General features: G+C 42.5%; 1 protein-coding gene across 5 annotated transcripts in view; it reads left to right on the top strand.

Moving 5' to 3' along the window:
* The first annotated feature begins 8 nt into the window (after positions 1-8).
* Positions 9-21697, top strand: part of CHEK2 (checkpoint kinase 2) — a 44511-nt gene continuing 22822 nt past the window's right edge. For 2 of the 5 annotated variants that reach the window (XR_012472320.1, XM_074206225.1), the window contains exons 1-6: positions 2863-3386; positions 7579-7703; positions 7814-7961; positions 14202-14292; positions 19516-19624; positions 21377-21430. Coding sequence is in view for 4 of the 5 variants with exons in the window: in XM_074206225.1 (XP_074062326.1) it covers positions 3041-3386; positions 7579-7703; positions 7814-7961; positions 14202-14292; positions 19516-19624; positions 21377-21430 (873 nt within the window). In the remaining variant the exon portion in view is untranslated. Of the gene's footprint in view, positions 91-1658; positions 2842-2862; positions 3387-7578; positions 7704-7813; positions 7962-14201; positions 14293-19515; positions 19625-21376; positions 21431-21697 lie in introns of those variants that run through there. The other 3 variants (XM_074206226.1, XM_074206228.1, XM_074206227.1) reach the window with 3 other exon arrangements.

Here is a 21697-nt window from a genome sequence, read left to right as displayed (position 1 = left end):
CTCGGCGGCGCAGTGCGGGTGCGGCGGCGCGGCGACCGCGTTGGGCCAGGATCCTGCGGCCGGTGCCCGGGCCCGGCCCGCCCTCCCTCGGTGAGCCCGCGGGGCCCCGGGCTTCCGTCCGTGGGCTCGCCCGCTAGGCGGGGGGGGCTGCCCGCGGGGCCCCACGTGCCCTCCCGCGGCGCGAGGCCTCGGTCTGCCCGTCTGGGAAATGGGCTGGTCCGGGCCCGGCCCCGCGCGCTCTGCCGAAGGCGGCCCCGGCCCGGCCCGAGGCCCGGCCCCGCGCGGGGCGGCGGGAATCGGCCCCGGGGGCTCCGGAGGCCCGGGCTGGGGGCGGGGCTGCGGAGAAGCCGCCCCTCCCGTGCCCGGGGCTCGAGGGGCGGGGCTTCGGGGAGGAAGTGGGGAGGGGGAGGAGAGAAAGATGGAGAGAGAAGGGAAGAAAAGGAAGGAGGAGGAGAGGGCAAAGAGAGAGGGCAAGAGAAGGAGGGAGGAGGAGAGGGGAAAGAGAGGGCGAGAGAAGGAAGGAGAGAGGAAAGAGAGAGGGAAAGAGAAGGAGGAGGAGAGGGGAAAGAGAGAGGGCAAGAGAAGAGGGAAAGAGAAGGAGGGAGAGAGGGCAAGAGAAGGAAGGAGGAGGAGAGGGGAAAGAGAAGGGAGAGAGAAGGGAGAGAGAGAGAAGGAAGGAGAGAGGAAAGAGGGAAAGAGAAGGAGGGAGGAGGAGAGGGGAAAGAGAAAGGGCAAGAGAAGGAGGGAGAGAGAGAAGGAAGGAGAGAGGAAAGAGAGGGAAAGAGAAGGAAGGAGGAGGAGAGGGCAAAGAGGGAAAGAGAAGGAGGGAGAGAGGGCAAGAGAAGGAAGAGAGAGGGGAAAGAGAGAGGGCAAGAGAAGGGAGAGAGAAGGGAGAGAGAGAGAAGGAAGGAGAGAGGGAAAGAGAAGGAGGGGAAAGAGAGGGGAAAGAGAGAGGGCAAGAGAAGGAGGGAGGAGGAGAGGGGAAAGAGAGAGGGCAAGAGAAGGGAGAGAGAGAGAAGGAAGGAGAGAGGGAAAGAGAAGGAGGAGGAGAGGGGAAAGAGAAGGGAGAGAGAAGGGAGAGAGAGAGAAAAGAGAGAGGGAAAGAGAAGGAAGGAGGAGGAGAGGGGAAAGAGAAAGGGCAAGAGAAGGAGGGAGAGAGAAGGAAGGAGAGAGGAAAGAGAAAGGGAAAGGGAAGGAGGAGGAGAGGGGAAAGAGAAAGGGCAAGAGAAGGAGGGAGAGAGAGAAGGAAGGAGAGAGGAAAGAGAGGGAAAGAGAAGGAAGGAGGAGAGGGGAAAGAGGGAAAGAGAAGGAGAGGGGAAAGAGGGAAAGAGAAGGAGGGAGAGAGGGCAAGAGAAGGAAGGAGAGAGGGCAAGAGAAGGAGAGAGAGAGAAAAGGAAGGAGAGAGGAAAGAGAGAGGGCAAGAGAAGGAGGGAGAGAGGAAAGAGGGGGCAAGAGAAGGAGGGAGAGAGGAAAGAGAGAGGGCAAGAGAAGGAGGGAGAGAGGAAAGAGAGAGGGCAAGAGAAGGAGGGAGAGAGGAAAGAGAGAGGGCAAGAGGAGGGAGAGAGGGCAAGAGAAGGAAGGAGGGAGAAAGGAAAGAGAGAGGGCGAGAGAAGGAAGGGAGAGAAGGAAGCAGGGAGATGGAAAACAGGTGGAGCTGGGAGAGGGAGAGCTAGCTGGGGTGGGGTGAAGACAGCCAAGAGGAGAGACCATTCTGTCTCCTGGCAGTGAGGAAGGGCCAGCCTCAACCTTTCGTTTTCCCAAACTGGTCTAGATGATTGGACACCAAGTGGAACTGAATTATTTGAGAAGCTTTCCTGGCAGATTAATTGGTGACAGGCAAATGGGGCGGGGCCTATTAATAATTTAGATTTTACTAGTGCTTTAAGATTTAAAGTCTTTCTACTCAGTCATCTCTAAAGGTCCCTTGGTGTTTTTGAAGGACTTGGAGAGGCTGAAAGAAGCGTTTACATCATCATTAAAATGTTACATGACCCTAGTGTCTGAAGGCAGTGTCAGAGGGATTCCCAGCATTTATGGAGGGCAGTGCTAGGGGTTAGGGTGATGAGAAGAACAGTCTGCCCTCAAGGAGCTGCTCCCAGCTTGAACAGTTGTTCACATTCAATCAAGGGAGTGGGTCTGTCTGTCTGTCTCTGTGTGTTAAGCCACAGAAAGGACCTTCCCAGAGGAAGCTAGGGATTTAAGGAAGCACAGAATGGACGGTAGCCTGGTCAAAGCCCAGAAATAAGAAGTGAGAGCTCGAAGATGGGGAAAGATTGGCTATGCCATAGAGACATAGAGAGCAGAATATCAGGAAGACCTGAGTTTTCAAATCCAGCCTTAAATACCTATTAGCAGTATGATCTTGGGCAGATCACTTCACCTCTGTCTGCCTCAGTTTTCTCATCTATAAAATGAGGATAATTTTTTTCTTTTTTTATTAAAGATTTTGTTTATTTTGAATTTTACAGTTTTTCCCCCAATCTTACTTCCCTCCCCCCCACCCCCCACAGAAGGCAATTTGTCAGTCTTTACTTTGTTTCCATGGTATACATTGATCTAAATTGAGTGTGATGAGAGAGAAATCATATCCTTAAGGAAGAGACAAAAAGTATAAGAGATAACAAGATCAGACAATAAGATAGGTTGTTTTATTCTAAATTAAAGGGAATAATTCTTGAACTTTGTTCAAACTCCATGGTTCTTTCTCTGGATACAGATGGCACTCTCCATTGCAGAGAACCCCAAATTGTCCCTGATTGTTGCACTGATGGGATGAGCAAGTCCATCCAAGTTGATCAGGGGATGATAATCTTATCCTCTGCCCACAATTGTTTTTTGAGGGTAAATATCTGTAAGGTGCTTTGCAAATCTTAAAACATTATAGAAATGTTAGTTATTACTATAATTTTTGTGCTTATGGTGCTAGTGCTAACCTTAGTTACATGATTTACATGACTAATCCTAATTCCTAGTCCTAAGGAACTTAATTTTACATTTCTTGTCTTGTTTCAGTAATTGCTTTTTATGCCTGAATTTGGATATGTCAGTAATTGTCCAAGTCTTGGATGCCCAGACTCATATTTGCTGCTTTTCACTTTCTTTTGAAGCAAAGATGTCCCGAGAGACAGGAGGCAGCTCCCAGCAGTCACAAGGCACCTCCCAGTCCCAGTCCCAGTCGCAGTCCCAGTCCCAGTCGCAGAATGCTTCCAGCTCTTCCTCTGGGGCCTCCCACAGTCAGTCCTCCCACTCCAGCTCAGGGACTATCAGTTCCTTAGATACTGTTCCTACCCAGGACCTTCCTTCCATTCCTGAGGACCTAGAACCAGAAGAACTCCCTCAGCCCTGGGGCCGGCTGTGGGCTCTCGAAGATGGATTCTCTAACCTTGGTAAGATGTGAGGCTAGAAAGTCTGACTATGGAACAGATCATAATGTTTAGTTTATTAATAAAAAATCTTTTTTAATTTCCATTTCAAAAGTGTTTAGTTTCCTAGTGCATTTGGAGCAATATAGGGACTTTTGGACAGAGTACAGATTATTATAATAAGTGACTCAATTGGTCTTCCATCAGCCTGCCAAGTTGTGATCCTTATTCAAAAGACAGGTTCTGGAAAGGATGGGATACCATGTGTGGAGTTGTTAACTTTGTCCTCTTAGTAATAGGGAACCATGGAAGGTTTTTGACCTGGAGAGAGATGTGTTGAGAACCATGTTCAATAGGGTTGGGCCAGATAGATTAGAGTGGGGAGAGACTAAGTCAGGGAGGACAACTGTTAGCTACCAGTGGCCCAAGGGTATCACATGATGAAGAGGAAAGAATCCTACAGAAACCTTGAGGTATAGGTGTAGGAGAAAAAGGAGGAAGATCAAAAATGAAAATCATCATCATCTTGGAGTCTTTGTTGTGAGAGCAGCTTGGTGGCGCAGTGGGTATAATGCTGAGCCTGACAACAAGACCTGACTAGCCTGGTGACCCTGGCCAAGTCACTTGACCTCTGTTTGCCCTGGTTTCCTCAACTATAAAATGGGGATCACCATAACCTTCCTTCCCATGATTGTTGTGCTGATCAAATGAGATAATAGATACAAAGTGCCTGGGTCTTTGGTACTTAATGAAGCATTTCCTTCCTGGTGGGGGTGGGGATGGGGCAGGTAAAGGATAGTTTCTGTTTTTAGACAGGTTGATTTTAAAGGGGCATTGCTGAGGAGAGGGTCAGTGATTTAGATCCCACCCCATCGAGAGTCCCCGTTCTGCCAGGTTGAGTCCTCCCTGGAGTTTATACGCAGGCCTTAAGGATGCCCAAGTTCCTCATTCTCTGCTTTGACTCCTGACCCAGACTGCTGTCTGTTCTTGAATGGTTGCATAGGGCATTTCCCACAGTTCCCCCTATGATAGACAACATTTTCTGTTTGAAGAAACTGAGGTTTTAGAAAAGGGAAATGAAAAGCTTGGATGTGGACAGAGGCTCTCCAAAGGCTGCTGTGGGGTAGGGATGAGGAGGTGACTTTTCCTGGTATCTGGAGCTCAGTGGAGATTTGGACATTAGCTGGAACTAAAAGACACCATAAAAATGGAATAGGTATGGGGGGAGGGGGAAAAAAGAGGGAAACGAATCTGGGAGAGGAGGGGTTGCTTTATGGAACCTTGGAGGAAACAGCTGCTTTTGTGAGATTGAAAGACAAAGTATAGACATCCAAGAGAACTGAAGGTTTGGTTGATGGGCTCCAGGGAGGAGAAATCTGCTTGAAGGAAGGAAGGGTGATGAGATGTAGTGATCATTGCTGCTAAGAAGTCTGAGTTGCTGTACCTGAGGAGAGGGTGAAGTCACCTCTAATAGGGTCCAAGAGGTTGTGCTTGCATCAGCCTGGTCATGCAGGAGAGTGCTGGACCTGGAGTCAAGAAGACCTGGGTTTAAGTCCAACCTCAGATACTTAGAAGCTGTCTGACTCTGACCAGTCACTTAATGACCTCTGTCTGCCTCAGTTTCCTCATCTATAAAATGGGAATAACATTAATCCCTCCCTGAGTTGGTGTGAGGATCAAAGGAAATAATAGGCCCAGCACCTGCTATACAGTAGATGCTACATAAATGTTATGTATGAGGAGGAGGATATCCTCATTGCTTAGATACATGATGATAGAACTGATCAGGAGAGGAGGAGAACAGGAGCTAATGGGGATGGTGGGACCAAACTAAGATGAGGGATTTGTGCCGCCTTTCACGTCCATTGGGGCCCTTTGCCCTCCTCCATATATCTTGGCTTATGTCAGTGCATTGAAGACAGAGGATTTGTCCCTGGGGACTGCACCCCAACTGGGGCGCTAGGTTAAACATCCTTGGGAGTTATTACTCATTAATGGAAGTTGTGGGACTTGAACACAGCTCTCTCTGACTTCAGGTTTGCTACTTCTTCCACTGAACCATAATACCTTGTATTATCCTGAGGGAGATACTTGTTCTAGAGAGGGGAGTTTTCTAGCATAAGAAAATGGACATTTGGGGCAGATAATATTAACCAAGTGTTCACTGTCATTGCCCCTGTATTGTTGTAGTACAATGAGAGATAACTTCCAATCCTTGTGTTCCATGGATGACCTGGGGGGGGGACTTTGAGCCTCAGTTTCCTTAGGTGTAAAATGGGCTGGCTGGTTCTGAGAGTGTCCTTATGTCCTCGGCCCAAGGACTGTAAGGGTGGGTTCCTTTGTGGCCCTCTTGGGGGGGGGGGCTGGTGACCCAGGGCCAAGTTAGCTTCCATCAGTGACTTGGCTCTTAAATGCAAATCTGATATGGCAGGGGAAGAGACCCAAGAGACTCATGAAGGGTCCTCTGGCTCCATGTCCCACACTCCTTTCCCTGCCCATCATGAATCCACAGCTTTCAGGAAGCAGCAGCCAATGTGTCAGATTCTAGAGAACCAAAATGACTCAATCCCTGTCTTCAGTCTGGGCCCTTGTCCAGGACATTTTCTGGCCATGCACATCAAGGTTAAAAACAGGTCCTGCCCTCAGGGAATACCCACTCTAAAAGCTTATCTGAGCTGCCCATTGGATAGAAGGTCCCTGGTAGGGAAGTGGGGAAGGGGTACCCAAGGCTGATGGGATTGTGAGAACAGCCTCTTGAGGAGGGGGCACATGGGATGGGAGCTCAGCATGTCCTCGTATAGTTCAAGGTAGGAACTCACGAGGGGTCCTATTTGATGTGATGGTGTGTGCTTTAAGTCATCAAGAATTAGGGACATGGCAACCTGACCCTTAGGTGGGGGTGATCTAGATTGTAGGGGTGCAGGAAAGGCCTCAGGAGGAGGTGAAGCAGAGGAGCACTGGTACAAAAGCGAGGAGATGAGAGGCAGTGTTGTGGGGACACCCAACAATTGACCCTTGCCCCCAAGTGTGGGAAGGGAAGTAATAGAATATATGCTTGGCCTTGGAAAGCAGGCTCAGCCTAGTTGTGAAGGCCGGAAGGTGCCCCACAAAGGAGCCTCTGACACTATAAATATTGAGGGCCTGGGCAGCTTTCAAACAGGGGAGTGACTTCCGCTTTGGGAGCTGGAGACAGTGGAACTGGGGGCAGGGTGGGGCTTAAGGAGAAGAGTATGGAGCAGTGATCTCCAGTTTGTCCAAAGCAAGTATCCCACAATAAGTCCAGACCAGGAAAAGTGGGCTGGGTCATTTCTGCTGAATTCCAAGCATCACACTGGCCCCCTCCCCCAGTTTGCTGTTTACCTTCCTCTCACCTCCATTTATGAAAACTGATGCCACTTGCATCATTTTATTTCACAGCACCTTACCCCCTGTCAGCTCTTCTTGTGTGATAAAAACTTCCACCATTGTGACTGGCAAAGGGACCACTTTTTTTATTTGCCATTTTGCAACCATTAAAGGCCCTTGGCATCTGGCTTTTGACATACTCCCATTGTAACTAAACATTTGGGATGTGAACATTGAATTTCTTGCAAAGAAATATACCTGTAGCAGAAGAGGGAAGGGGAAGGGCCAGTGAGCTGATTGACAGGAGGCTGAGTTTAAAAGGCCTTGAGATTGGCGGTTTTGTGTGCGTGAGCAGGCCATCCTCAAGTGCATCTGTTAGCTAGCAAGGTTAAACACAGATTGCATGGACCAAGGTAGAGATAGGTTTGACTTAAAAAAGTCTTCATAATGTTTTGCTTTCTTTAAAATATTGGCAAGTTAGGTGTAAAACAGGAGCTCTTAACCTTTTATTGTGCCCTGGGCTCCTTTGGCAGATGTATGAACTTGTAAAACTTGTGTGGGTCACTTCTGAAAAGAATGTTTTAAAAGAGCTAATATAAAATATTTAGGGTTGCAAAGGAAATCAATTATCTGGAAACACAGTTAGCAAAATACAAAAAAAAAAATTCATAGACTCCAGGGTAAGTATCCCTGACTGGCCTAAAATCTGGTCCTTTGTAGAGAAACTGGCATTTTTTTTCCCAAGTAAATTGAAACATACTTTAACTGGATGATTGGGGGGGGAAATAGCTCTTGACAGATCTATTCTTCAGAGTCTGCTTCGAAGATGTGAAAAGGAAGAGATGGAGATGGTGTTTTCTTTGTGTTCCAGATTGTGTGGAAAATGAATACTGGTTTGGCAGAGATAAAAGATGTGAGTACACCTTTGACCACCCCAGACTTAAAAAAACGGACAAATACCGAACCTACAGCAAGAAACATTTTCGGATTTTTCGGGTAGGTCCCTTGGCCTGGGCCTTTGATCCTGAGTCCACCGACTTATTCACCATTCTTAGATTTGTCACCTGTGCCATTCCCTCCACTCTCCTTTCACTCTTTCATTTTAGGAAAAAGGGCCCAAGAATTCTTACATCGCCTACATTGAAGATCACAGTGGGAACGGGACCTTTGTAAACCGAGAGCTAGTTGGGAAAGAAAAGCAGCTGCCACTAAGTAACAACTGTGAGATTGCCCTGTCCGTGCCTACCAACAAAGGTAATCCTGGCGCACCAGCCTGCATTTCTGTGATCTTGTGGGCTTGTTTTGCGTAGAGGAGAAAGAACCTGTGATTTGTTATGTGTCATGGATTTTCTTTTTGTAATATTTGTGAGCCAGCGTGCACAGATTGTTTTAGTCTGGCTTTTTTTTTTTTATTAAACATGGTATTAATATAGCTTTCCATCAAAGTCAATGATTTTTCATCATAGTTAGTAAACATGTATTAAGTGCCTACTGTAGGCAACAGATGGTCCCTGCCCCGAGGAACTCCCCATCTAATGGTGGAGCAGACTTCCAGGAGCAAACAGGATGTAGGGAAAACTGGAGAGAATTAACAGGGGAAGGCACCCAGATTCAAGGGGATCATGACTAACTTCCTCTAGAAGATGGAACGTGAAGCCAGAGGTGGCAATGAGGAGGGAGAGCATTCCCAGCAAAATGATCAGGACTGAGATACAGAGGAACAACAAAGACCAGGCTTATGGGATGGAGAGGGAAGACTGGAAAGGTGGGGGGTGGGGTGGGGAGCAGTGATGGATGATGAAGAGCTTTGTTCCTGGAGGTCATAGGGATCCACTGGAGCTTATTGAACAGGGAAGGTGAGAGAAGTCATGAGATTTTTTTAGAAAAAATCATTTTCAATGAATGGAGGACTGGAGAGGGGAGAGACTTGAGGCAGGCAACAGTCCCCTTCTCCAACCCCCAGCAGCTGTGGCAGTAGTAGAGGTAAGCAGTGATGAGGGTCTGGACCAAGGAACAAAGGGGAGGAGGGGTCGTATTTGAGAGATGCTATACAGATGAAATTCACAGGCCTAGGACAACTTGAATGAGATGGGGCTGAGAAGGGCGGGGAGGAAGACTGAGAGATAGTAAGGGGTCCAGGATGACTCCTGGTTTTTTGTTTTTTTGCAAGGCGGTAGGGTTGAGTGACTTTCCCAAGGTCACACAGCTAGGTTATTATTAAATGTCTGAGGTCAGATTTGAACTCAGGTCCTCCTGACTCCAGGGCCAGTGCTCTATCTACTGCACCACTTAGATGCCCTGATTCCTAGTCTTTAAGCCTGAGGGACCTGGGTTGATGATGATGGTGTCCTCTATAATAATAGGGAAGTGAAGGGGGAAGGCTTATGGGGGAAGAAAATGAGTTCAGTTCAGCACATGATGAGTTTAAGATGGTTGGGCTATTTGAGATGTCCAGTAGGCATTTGGAAATGTGAGGAGGTAAGCAGAAAGGTTAGGGCTGGATAATTAAATCTGAGAATAATCAGCATGGAGATGATGGTGGAGCCTATGGAAGTGAAAGATCACTCAGTGAAATATGGAAAAGAGGGGAGACCCTACAACCAAGCCTTGGGGGACACCTACAATTAGCAGACATGACCTGGTTGAAGATCTGGCAAAGAGACAAGTGCTACTATGTAGATGACCTAGGCTTTCTGACAGCTGCCAGTGAAGAAGAGCAGGATCTGTCTAACTGCACCAGGAGGTCAAATATGGCAGGAAGAATGGCCAAGCGCTCCTCTTGTCCTACCCCAGTACCTGACCCACAGTAGGCATTTGTTTGCTTGTTGATGTGTTGTTGGAAGGCAAGCCTAGAGGAGCCCAGAGAGGCTTATTGCTGCAGGGGTAAAAAAATTTGAGTTATAAATGGTACGCTATGAACATCATCAATCCTTCAAGATTCTGAATAACTGCAAAGTTGGCATTTTTTGTATCCCATTTTGTTTCCTTAGCCATTGCCCTATTGGTCCTAGATGGCTTCTACATTTTTACTGTTCTAAATAATACTGTTACGAACCAGTTTGTACCAATTCCTCTTTTTCCTTGAAATATAATCCCCCCCCCAATAGTTTTGTTTCAGTTTTTTTTTTGTTTTTTTTTTTTAGGATTTTTCAAGGCAAATGGGGTTAAGTGGCTTGCCCAAGGCCACACAGCTAGGTGGTTATTAAGTGTCTGAGACCAGATTTGAACCCAGGTACTCCTGACTCCAGGGCTGGTGCTTTATCCACTGCACACCTAGCCGCCCCCTTGTTTCAGTTTAATGCTGTTACCCCCACCCATTTTTCCTTATTTCCCATGAGATTTGTGATCTTTTATTTTTTCCAAAAGAATTTTTTTTTAATTTCTATAAAGAAATCCTTTGGTAGTTTGGAATAGCAGTAAATCCGCTAATTAATTTAAATAGTATTTCATTTTAATTTTATTTGCACGGTCTGAGAATGAAGTTAATCTATGAAGTTAACTATGTCTGTTAAGAGTTTTTTTTTAAGTTGAATTCCTATAATTCACATGTGTTTCTTGGTAGCTGGATTCCCAGCTCTTTTATACATTCTGCAGATTTTTTTTATTTTTTTATTTTTTTTAGGATTTTGCAAGGCAAATGGGGTTAAAGTGACTTGCCTAAGGCCACACAGCTAGGTGATTATTAAGTGTCTGAGGCCGGATTTGAACCCAAGTACTCCTGACTCCAGGGCTGGTGCTCTGTCCATTGTGCCACCTAGCTGCCCCCATTCTGTAGATATTTTAAATAGAATTTTCTTCTATTTCTTCCATGTGGGTTTTGCTGATATATAGAAGGTCTGATTTTTTTCCTTTGAGTTTATATTCTGCTACTTTACTGAAGTCAATAATTGTCCACTTTTTCTTCAATCTCTAGCATTCTCTCCTATAATGTCTTGCAAAAAGTGCTCATTTTATTTTCTTTTTTGGCTGTGTTATTCCTTCACTTATTTTTCCTTGTCTTATTATACTATTTAGCATTCCTAGAACTATTTCAAATGAAAGTGATATTGGAAAGACTTGCAAGTGTTATTTCATTAGAAATAATGCTGGCTCCTGGTTTTAGATAGATAGTTTGCCTTATTATGGAAAAGTCTGTTTTTTATACCTATGCTTTTGATTTTTTTGTTTTTGTCTTTTATTTTTCTGAATCCAGACATCCCCCCCAAAAAAAGAGCATTTCCATACCCATGGAACACAAAAAAAAGAGGACTCCACATGAAATTCTAAATCTCATGATTTTCAGAACTGACTTACCTGCCAGCATTTCCTACTACACTTTCTGTTGTCTTCTGTGCATATGAAAAAATGGTGCAATGGCCTTTTTTTTGTTATCACAACCGCTAACTAACCTTCCCTCAATTAATTGAGAGTAAAAAAAAGTGGGGGAAATCCTTTGTAAAAATAAGAAGAGTCAGCCAAGGCATCTCCCTCCAAGGGCCATGCCAGAGATGTGTGTCTCCTCCTTCATGCTGTCAGAAGGTGGGAGAGTATGTGTTCACGGGGTACTTCTGACCAAAATTCTAAAGTCCTTCAAAGCTGGTTTTCTTTACAGTGTTGAATGTCCTTTTTATAAAATGTGCTCCTGATTCTGCCCCTTTTCCTCCTCATTAATTCATATAACCCAGACTTAGTAGTTTCTGAAATTGTCTTTTATATTTCTTTCAATGAAATATCTAAAAATAATAAAATAATAATTAGAAAATCATTTCTGTACTTCAGTTTATCTAAGAATCAATCAGAGGCACACTCTTAGAAAAAGAGTTCTTTTTTCCCCCGCCCTTTTAAATTTACCCTTCTGGAATAGAAAGTTTGTTTTGCTTAAGGATTATTCCTTCTGATATTTTCCTCCCTTGTTCTCCCCTTCTCTCTTCTCTCCCTGCTTATTTCCCTTTTGAGTTTGATATTTCTTCATTTCTTCACCAAACTCCGTGTGTGTGTGTGTGTGTGTGTGTGTGTGTGTGTGTTCGTCTTTCAGAGACTCTCCTTTGTCCGTTTGGATGTTTTTTATATCTAGGTGACAATTCAGAGTTTAAGGAAGTAGTGAAGATGTGATTTCATTCTCTTACATGTTGCAATTGGGAAAGAAAACTGGCCACTTGCTAGGATTGTTGTTATAAGTCATCATCAGAATGTTTTTTTTATTTCAAACAAAAGACAGTATTTGTAATAATTCCAGTTGTCATTTAACGTGAATTTATTTTCAGCCTAGGAAAAGTGTTATTAACTACTTGGCTCATTAGTTTCCCATTAGGAGAGCTGAGCAGACAGTAAAGAGAAGTTGAGCAACGTAAGTTCCAGCAGTTGACCATATGACCTTGGGCAGGTCTCTTTTATTTTCTGACCTATACTTGCCTCATCTGAAATAGGAATAGATGAACGCAGGCCTCTGATCACAAAACAGTTATGGTAAACCAGCTGATCCCATGATCATATCTGACCATGTAGACAGCATTGGTAGTGTCTTTATCTGTAGTTTTCCTGGCGTCTCGCTTCCCTGCCAAGAGAATAGTGTTGACCAAACCAACATTGGTTATTACAATTTGCTTCAATGTTCTCAAAAGGGAGTTCTATACTTCTGTTTAAGTTTTTGGGTATGGGTAATAAAACCACTGATAAGTAGAGAGGGACAGTGGAAAAACCTTTGGGGTTGAAGCCTCAAATCATCTTATCAGATCATCTTACTCCCTGGGTGATCATGGGCAAGTCAATTCACCCCTCTTAGCCTCAGTTTCCTCATCTGTTAAATAAAGAGATTGGACTCGAGATCTTCTAAGTTCCTTCTTCTCTTCTCATACCATCTCAAAAATTCTTCCTTCTTAACCAGCCCTTGGTCATTATGTACAAATTGAGAAGTCTCTCCAAAGTCAAATGACATTGTTTTAAACTTTTAAATGTGTATGTTAATGTGTCCTTTACTTTACAAAATGTATTGCTTCCTAGATATCTAGGAGTATAAAATCTAAAATAAGTAATAGTGGCTGGAACTTGGAAAAATGTGAACACGGATTTGCTTTTATTATGGAGAACTAAAGATTCTGAGACTAACCAGATGATGATTTATGTAGCAAGTCCCTTGATTGCAAAACCAAATTGGGTCCAAGGCAATTGGTCAGCATGAGGACCTCCATCCTTGATGTTTACACATTTTTACACAGTTAAAGAGAGTAAAAAAAACAGAATGTAGGTATTGAACCATCTTGTTCCTTATTGGTGGAGAGGATTGGGAGACATGAAGTGAGGAAGGGGAAGTAGTCTTGGGGCTTTCCTGTGGTCTGGTGACGTATAAGAAAATTGAGCTAAACTTCAGAAAATGGGCGAAAAGTAAGATTGAGTTATGAATGTTAATTCATTATAACCCTTGCCAAGATGCATCTATTTTCAAAATGGTCTTTGAAATCTTTGGATGAAGGTGTTTTATAAGTTTGATTTTTGTAGGGAAAAGTTCTTTGATTTCTTTTTTTTTTTTTTACCATTATAATCATTTGCTTGCAATCACTTAACCTTTCCTTTTAATTAAAAAAAAAATAACAGAAAGTACAGTTCCAAGATTTTATTGAACAGTGTTCTTCCCTCATAGCCCCCTAACTTTTCTATGATGAGAAGAATGGAGTGTTTCTGTAACTAATTCATGCCTGGGACTTTAGATTTTTGTGACACTCTGAATTTAATTTCCATGCTTCTGTGGGAGTACATAGAGAGTTGTTGTGTAGTTGTATAGTTGTCTAGTTGTTCAGTGGAGGACCTTTGCCGTGGTGTCCTCTCTCTTACCTCTGCCTTATAGAGAACTCCTTTAGCTCAAGGGAGTCCAGTCTTCTACATTAATCCTTTCCTGCTGACTCCAGGGGCCAATGCCTTCCCTCCCTCCCAAACTGCTGTGCATATCTATTTTGGAACCATTTCATTTTTGAGTTGCTTTATCTACTTTGACACACATTTTGAAAAAGTTAATTCATTCATGACTCCGTTTACTATATTGAGTTAAATGTGAGCTGTTTGGATTGAGGCTGAATAATACAAACAGAAGGGATTTGTTTGGAAAGTGTGATTTCTCCAGACTTAGAAAGAGGGTCAGGATCTCTTTGGACTCTTAGTTTCAACCTAATCAAATTTTTAATCTTAGTCTGGTGCTAATTTTTGTGATTCTCTTAATAGTAAGCCTCACAGTAGAACCCTCTGTAATTGAAGAACTAGCCTCACATTTTGTGCTGCTTAGACTTGAGGTGGAAATACTGTGCTAACTTTGCAAAACACAAGTGGACTTCCATTCTTGTCCAAGTATTTTATTACATTACTTTCATTAGTTTAAATATTTATTCTTTTAGGAAATATTTAAGTCATCTTTTTTTACAGGGTGTCTTAACATTTTATCTATTGGATTGTTGAAATTTAGAAATGGTTATTTTTGAATTCAAAACAAAATTAATGTGACTAATTTCTGTGCTTTTTCCTTCATAGTTTTTGTGTTTTTTGATCTGACTGTAGACGATCAATCTGTTTATCCTAGTGAATTAAGAGAAAAGTACATCATGTCAAAAACACTTGGAAGGTAAATACTCTTTCTTATTTCAATAATTCCTCATTGTTCTTTTATTTTATTGTAAATCTAGGTTTGAGGGGTTGTCCCTCTTGGTTTTTTAATGGAATTGAAATGCTAAACTTTGTAAATGAGAAGTTTAAACTTTAATTTGTGGGACCAATCAACTTCCCAGTGAATGGTTATGTCTAAGTTAAATGCTTTATAAATTTTGAGATTTTTTCCAATACATTATCTTCTTTTCAGAAAAGCTGTTAGAAAAATGGCTCGTTGGAGTATCACATTTCTGAGTTGGAAGGGGCTCCTGGGGCCATCTTGTCTCATTTCCCACCCCACCTTCCTTATATAAGAGCCTTTTCTACTACATACTTGAAAAAAAGGAGGTCCCAAAGTAGAGGAAGCCTTCACTCTGAGTGCCCTCATTATACTTTGGGGTTGTACTAATTGCTTTTACTGATATTAAACTTAAATCTGCCTTTTGTTCTGAATTCTGCCATCTGAGGTCAGCCCAAAGTAATCTCATCCATCCTTTGAAGAGATCTAACATAGCCACTCTAGGCTTTTTCCTGACCCCAAGTCTGACCTCTTCTGACTTGAATTCAGTCATATGAATGTCTTGGTTGCTCTCCCTTGAATATTTTTCACTTTAACCAATGTTCTTCCTGGGATATGGTGCTCAGAAGTGATTCTAATACTCCAGATGCAGTCCGGTCTGAGTAGTGCACAGTGTAAATAGGACCCTGATCTCCTTATATTTCCAACATAGCACAAGATGACATTAGTGTTAATGTAGGTCAAAGCCACAGTCTTTTTTGCCAGACCATCTGAAGCGCCTTAAGGTTTTGAGGTTAATATATTTTTTGGACCCCACGTTTATCCTAGTCTTACTAGATTGAACCCAATGTTACAGCTTGTCATAGTCCTTTGGGATTCTTTCTTGGTCATCTTGAATACTGGTTGTCTCTTCTAGCTTTGTACCATCTGTGTCAATAAATATGTTAAATGCCCCAACCTCTGCCTGGACTCCCCAGAGGATCTGCCAAGTCGACTTAGAATCATGACTAGTTCTTTGGGTCTAACTATGGAACCAATTCCACAACCACCCAGTTGTCCAGACCATATCTATCTATCTCTCTTGTTTGAAAGAAGACTTTGGAATACTTGATCAGATACTTTGCTAAAGTGAAAATCTAGGGAAACTTTACCTGCAACATTATCTCAATCTGTCCGTGTTAAAAAAAAAGGAAATAAGGTTAGTTTGGTCTAATCTGTTCTGTTAACTGTTGCCTTTTCGATTTGTTCGTGAGCTGTCTCTTTAATATATTACGGGATTTTGCCAGCAATCAAGGTTATAATTTGCTAATAATTTGCTTTCTTTTTTTTTTAAACCATTGGGAAGTTTGTTCTTTAGTCTCTTCTATTCTCCTCTGTCCATATTTATTTTTTCTTTTTTATCTGTGACTTTTGACTAAGAACTGTGTTTTATTTTCTGAAAATTAAAATTTATCAAATATATTTACTTTCAGATAAGATTTTTTTTCCTTTATAAAAGGATTCCAATGGTCACCCATTTGACCTTTCGCTTCTCTGGGCCTCAGGTCCTTCCTCTGTGAGATGCTTTTCATTTTTTAAAATGCTGCTCTTAAAAGATAGAGTACCGGTCCTGGAATCAAGAAAACCTGAATTCAACTCTAGCTTCAGACACTTAGTAGCTATGTGAACTTGGGCAAGTCACTTAACTGTGATTGTTTCCAAAAAAAAAAGGTAAACTGAATCAAGACTGAACAGCTCTAGATCCAGATGAGGAGAAAAAAAAGTCATTCTTGAATATGGAGATTCTTTTTTTAACATCTAAAACAATTCTCAGACCTAGCACATTGTAACAATAGGACCACTCACATTTTGATTGAGAAAGTACAATTTGAAGGGCTACTAAAATACACATTCTTTTAAATGAATGTGCCTTTTCTTGAACCCAACAACATCTTATATGTACTTGAGAAAGTGTAATACCTTATGTGCAGGAATCTCTGTTTAGTCTCCTGCTAAATATAGTTTACTTATATTGAAGCATGGAATATTTTTGTGGACATAAATAATGATAAGAATAAAAATGCTTTATTGAATTTTTGGCCCATTTGCAGTCAAGTCCCCAGCCAGGATAATGGCCCATAGGATGGGCAAAATCTTTATGGTCCCTTCCAGTTCCAAATATGTGATCCTGGGATTAAGAAGAATTCAGCTTTTAAATGGTGCTCTTTTAGCTATTTTGCTGGGGACAGGGGTTGGTTTACTTAGGACTTTAGTGGAGTACAACAGGCCAGCTGGTTTCTGGGGTTCACAGAGTGATTTCTTAAGCACTGAGATTTGCCATAACCTTTTTCTATTAAATATTGCAGTCACTAATTGTGAAAGTTTGTTTATAAAGATCTAGGGAGATTTCATTCTATACTTCAGGTTTTTGTTTTTTTCAATAAGGGGGAAGATGAAGAAGGATCTTCTGAGATATGTGTTAAATGAGAGATGCCTGAGGAGTATAGATTGATGGCAGAGTTAGCAGAACCAGATTGTTGTGTGGGAACTCTAGGAGGCAACCGTTAGGGTCAGAGGAGGTGATAGTAGCAATACCTTTGAAAAAGGGAGTGGGAAAAGTCAGAAGCATATGAATCCATGACACCCATCTCTTGCTGTTCTTCCTCAGCTCTGACTATACTCCCAAAAGGTGAAAAGAAATACCGACTTTTATTTATACTCGGATTCCTCATCTATAAAACATTGGCTTGTTTAAATTCTAAATTAGACACAGATGAAGCTTTGAGACCCTAAGGCATGATAGGAAACTGACATCATTAGGGTCTCTTTCCTCTTTGGGCTTTAAATGTGGTTCCTTTACCTTGGAACCCAGGCAGGAAGTAGCCTTGGAGGATATTAAGGTCATCTCTCATTTAATGTTTTTTACCTTGTTAATGAATGGATAGAGACCTAGCTTTCTTCTTTTTTTTTTTTTTGATAGCACCAGCTATATTGGTACCTTCTTCAGTACCACTGGCCGCCTCCATGAGCCTGACTACCTGGTGGTGTCAAGAATCTTGGGTAATTAACTCTGTGACCTTGGGCAAGTCACTTAACCCCATTGCCTTGCAAAAAAAAACAGGAAAAAAAAGAATTTTGGATGTTACCTTTCCCTTAAGCCTGAGGTTCAAACTTATATAAGCTGATGTAACAAGTTGTTTTCCCTGGGAAAAGGGGCTGGATATAGGACCAGCATCAACTCTAGGTCGCCTTCTACAGGAAGCCTTCCTCATCTCCTCTTAATTCTAGTGCCTTCCCTCTTTGAATTATTTTCTATTTTTCCTGTTTATATCTTGTTTGTATGTAGTTGTCAGCTTGTCTTTCCTGTTAGATTGGAAGTTCCTTGAGGGTCTCGATTTTTGCTTCTTTGTATCTTCAGTGTTTGGCACAGTGTATATAGTAGGTATATAGTATATCTATATACTGGTATATAGTAGGCACTTAATAAATACTCACTAACTGAAAAAGATTACCCCAGAATGGGAAAGTCACCCCTCCTTCCACTGGGGATTTGGACCAAGGCATTCTCTCAGCAGCAACATCCAATCTTTGCATGTTTGCATGTCTCCAATTGCATGTACTGATTTGGAAGCAGTCCAGGGGTGACGCCACATCCCCCTGTGAGTCTGCTGCCCCCATAGAGAGACAAGCTAGCCAGAGGCTTATTTTCCTAAACAGGCCTTTCAGCAATATAGATGAGGAGACATGCTGGTGACATTGTTTTCTTTCCTTCAGAACAGAGAGGGAGGCATCTGGCCAAGGTAAAGTCTTCTATTCTTTGAGTGTTTGCTTTATGGGAGCATCTTGGATTTCCTCTGCCTCGGGAAGATAAGACACGGGTGTATTTATGTTTCCCTAATATGAAAGGAGGCTCATGCCAATCTCTTCTCCATTGAACTGGGCACAGCCTGAAGTTTTTTCTGAATCAAGGCAGACAGATAGGTGTTCTCACTTCTTTCTGCAGACATACTTTCAAAACGCAGTGGAAGCAACTCTGTCTGATCCTGTGGAAAGATCCCATGGCCCAAAGAACTTTGCTTTTGCCAAGAATTCCTTAATTTATAGGCTTCTCTCTGGGGAACGCTTTCATTGGAAATGGAGATCTTTAAAGGTGTCCTTATTTATGCATAATGACGATCCTTCATTTGGTCCTTAGAGCAGATCTCAATCTCATCCTGCCACATAACAAGAAGAAAATTCAATCAGTCGAGATCCTTGTGGTGACTTTTCATATTAAAAGTCTAAAAGCCCCTGACCTTGTGTGTCTTCAACTGGGGGACTTGGGTTCTTTGATGGGGCTACATCACGTGATGTTTGAGGGCCTCTATAAAATGAGATGTTGTGGAGACCAAATGGGGGACCTTCCAATCCTGCCATTCTCCAAGAGTCACAGATGTGAGTGAGTTGTACAACATGACTATACTTGGGGTGCTCGTATTTGCTCTCGGGCAGAAGACAGTCCAGTCATCCAGGCTGCACTCTGGGATTGTTCCATTCTGTCTTCGGATCGACTGGAGCCCAGAGTTTGAGCCACAGCCTCAGAGGACCTGGGTTCAGGTCCTCCTCTTGAACTTGTCTGTGTGACTAAATAAATCCCCTTGCCTCTCAGTCTACCGGAAACCTCTCTAGGAGACTTCAAGTTAAGGATGGATGTCCATCTGCACTGCTAAACAGTGCTTGGATGCCTGCGTTCCCTCACCCAAATAACCTTCTAGGGTAGAGAAAGTAGGTGCTTAATGAATGCTTGGGAATTCACTGAGGGTAAGTCACATAATTCTCCTCAAGGATTAGGGGGGGAAATTTTAACTTCTTGTACTCTTGAGTCTTTATAGTTGAGTTATCGTAGTCTTCTTAAGCGTTGGCATGGTGTTACCACCATGGGTTAGTTAGTTCAACATAATTTAGGAGCAATTTGAAGCTGCCGAGATTGAGGTGTCCTCTTGTTCCTGGACAATCCTTATTCTCAACCGCTACACTTCAGTTGAATGAGGTAGTTCTCTCCTGGACAGTTTGTGGGATGGTCTCACAAAAGACTAGTAATGGGTGGGTCTCTGCTTGCCATCAGACAAGGTGAATAGTAGTGGTGATTGGGGTGATCAGAAAGTGGTGGTCCACTCATATGGATTTTAAAGTAACCTATAAAAATGACCTCTTGTCCCCCAGTGGTGCTTGTGGAGAGGTGAAGCTGGCCTTTGAGCGGAAAACGTGTAAGAAAGTTGCCGTAAAGATCATCAGTAAGAGGAAATTTTCCATATGTGCCATGAGAGAGGCGGTAAGTACTAATCTGTTGGATCGAGGTTGACCTGGCTCTGAATCTGCCTAGAGCAGGGCCTCTGAACCTGGGGTTGTTGGGAGATTGAACCCTGGGAGATTGGGGTGGGGGGGGACATCCTAGTTTTCATTACCTGCTAACTGAACTGAGTACTTCCTGTAGTTAACTCACATCATGGTGTTAAGACAGACCCCTTCCCAGGCGTCACCCCATGCCCCAGAAAAGGGGGAGGAGCCCACTGTTGGGACAGACCCTGAATGTGAGGACAGCCTGGGCCACTTAGTGGCTGTGGGACCCAGAGCACATCACACACCTTCACTGTAGTCTGCCTCTAAGATGCAGGGGAGGATCTCTTCCATCTGCCCTCAAGAGTATCAACTGAAATCCTATAGGAAGTGAAAGAACCATATGAAGTGAAGCACTGTATAGACATCAGGCAGAACTCTTAGTTCTCTTCTTTTTTCGGGGGTTTTTTTTTTTGGCAAGGCAATGGGATTAAGTGACTTGTTCAAGGTCACACAGCTGGGTAATTATTAAGTATCTGAGGGCAGATTTGAACTCAGGTCTTCCCAACTTCAGGACCAGTGGAGTTCATTGACAATGTCACCCAACTGCCCCTTAGTTCTCTTCTTCTACCAAAGAACATTGGGGTGGGATTGATGATGGGGTTGGGGGAGTGGGAGTGATTTTGGCAGTGAAGTCTTAGAACTACTATCTCTCAGATAAAGATCCTGAACCCAGGGCTTCTTACTCCAAAACTGGACTAAAATTTCTGCTACCAAAGATAGTTATGTAAATTATTGTGTGTGTCTCTCTGAATTTTAATGATTTAAGCTTTTACTACCAGAATATAGTAGTAAAGTACATTATAAGTCTATACTCTTTATTTAGTTATTCCTATTTGTGCTCTCTATAGGCTTTTGTTTTTCTGTAGTTCCTAATCTTTAGGTGGCCATCTTAAATTTTTTTCTTTTAATATATGTTTAATTAATAAGTGGAGCAATTAAAAATAACAGTCTTCATGCATATGAGCCAACAGAGGAGATTTTATTTTGTTTTATTTTGCTTTCTATCCAGCTGTCTCTGGGTATTGTCCCTTAAAGATCATTTTGTTTTTCTCTTATGATATCATTTTCCCATTTAAAAGAATTTCCTTTTTGTGATCACACTTTGTTTTATAATTTTTCCTCCACAGGTTTCTGTTGTTTGGGAGGGGGGGGTTGCAAGGCAATGGGGTTAAGTGGCTTGCCCAAGGCCACACAGCTAGATAATTATTAAATGTCTGAGGTTGGATTTGAACTCAGGTCCTCCTGACTCCAGGTTTAGTGCTCTATCCACTGCGCCACCTAGCCGCCCCCTCTGCCATATTTTTGAAGGATGGAAAAATTATTGCTTTAGGGAAACACTTGATTATATTTTAATTATCTTCTGCCATATATGTCAGATCTTCTTTTAGTCTCATGTTACAGTTAATTGACAATGATTTTTACAGTTTCTATAAAGAGGAAAGTCATTTGAGATGAAACTGAAATTTGTAGAAATAGAATTTTGACAGAGATTCATAATTCTAGATTCTTGATTTTAATGGAGGGTGGAACGTGTAGAGTCACAGTTTTCTTTCTAGTGGATTGCCTTGAAATATTGTTTCTGTACACTAATGTATCACTTTGTCATCCTCATTGAAGACTTGTATCATTCAGTTAGAATTAAAACTTTAAACATTATTTAAAAACATCATTTTTCTTTCTCAAGGATCCAGCTTTCAAAGTGGAAACAGAAATTGAGATTCTGAAGAAATTAAATCATGTAAGTATAACTTTTAAGATTTATTTTTTTAGTTCTTAACCTTAGAAACTTCCTTAGAAAACCCAGTATGCATTGCATTTTTGGCTCTTATCACCACCTGCCTGGATCAATTCCTAAAAGTAATGGCTACCTTTACAGATCAGTGTTTTAATATGGTTTATATAATTGGCATAGCAAACTAAAAGTGTTAAGCACACCAGAGTGGACAGTGTACATCCATGAATCCATACATACATACATGTATATTTACATACATATGTATGCTGA

The sequence above is a fragment of the Macrotis lagotis genome, chromosome X, assembly GCF_037893015.1.
Source record: "Macrotis lagotis isolate mMagLag1 chromosome X, bilby.v1.9.chrom.fasta, whole genome shotgun sequence".
NCBI lineage: Eukaryota > Metazoa > Chordata > Mammalia > Peramelemorphia > Peramelidae > Macrotis > Macrotis lagotis.
This window is presented reverse-complemented; position numbering and strand designations above follow the sequence as displayed.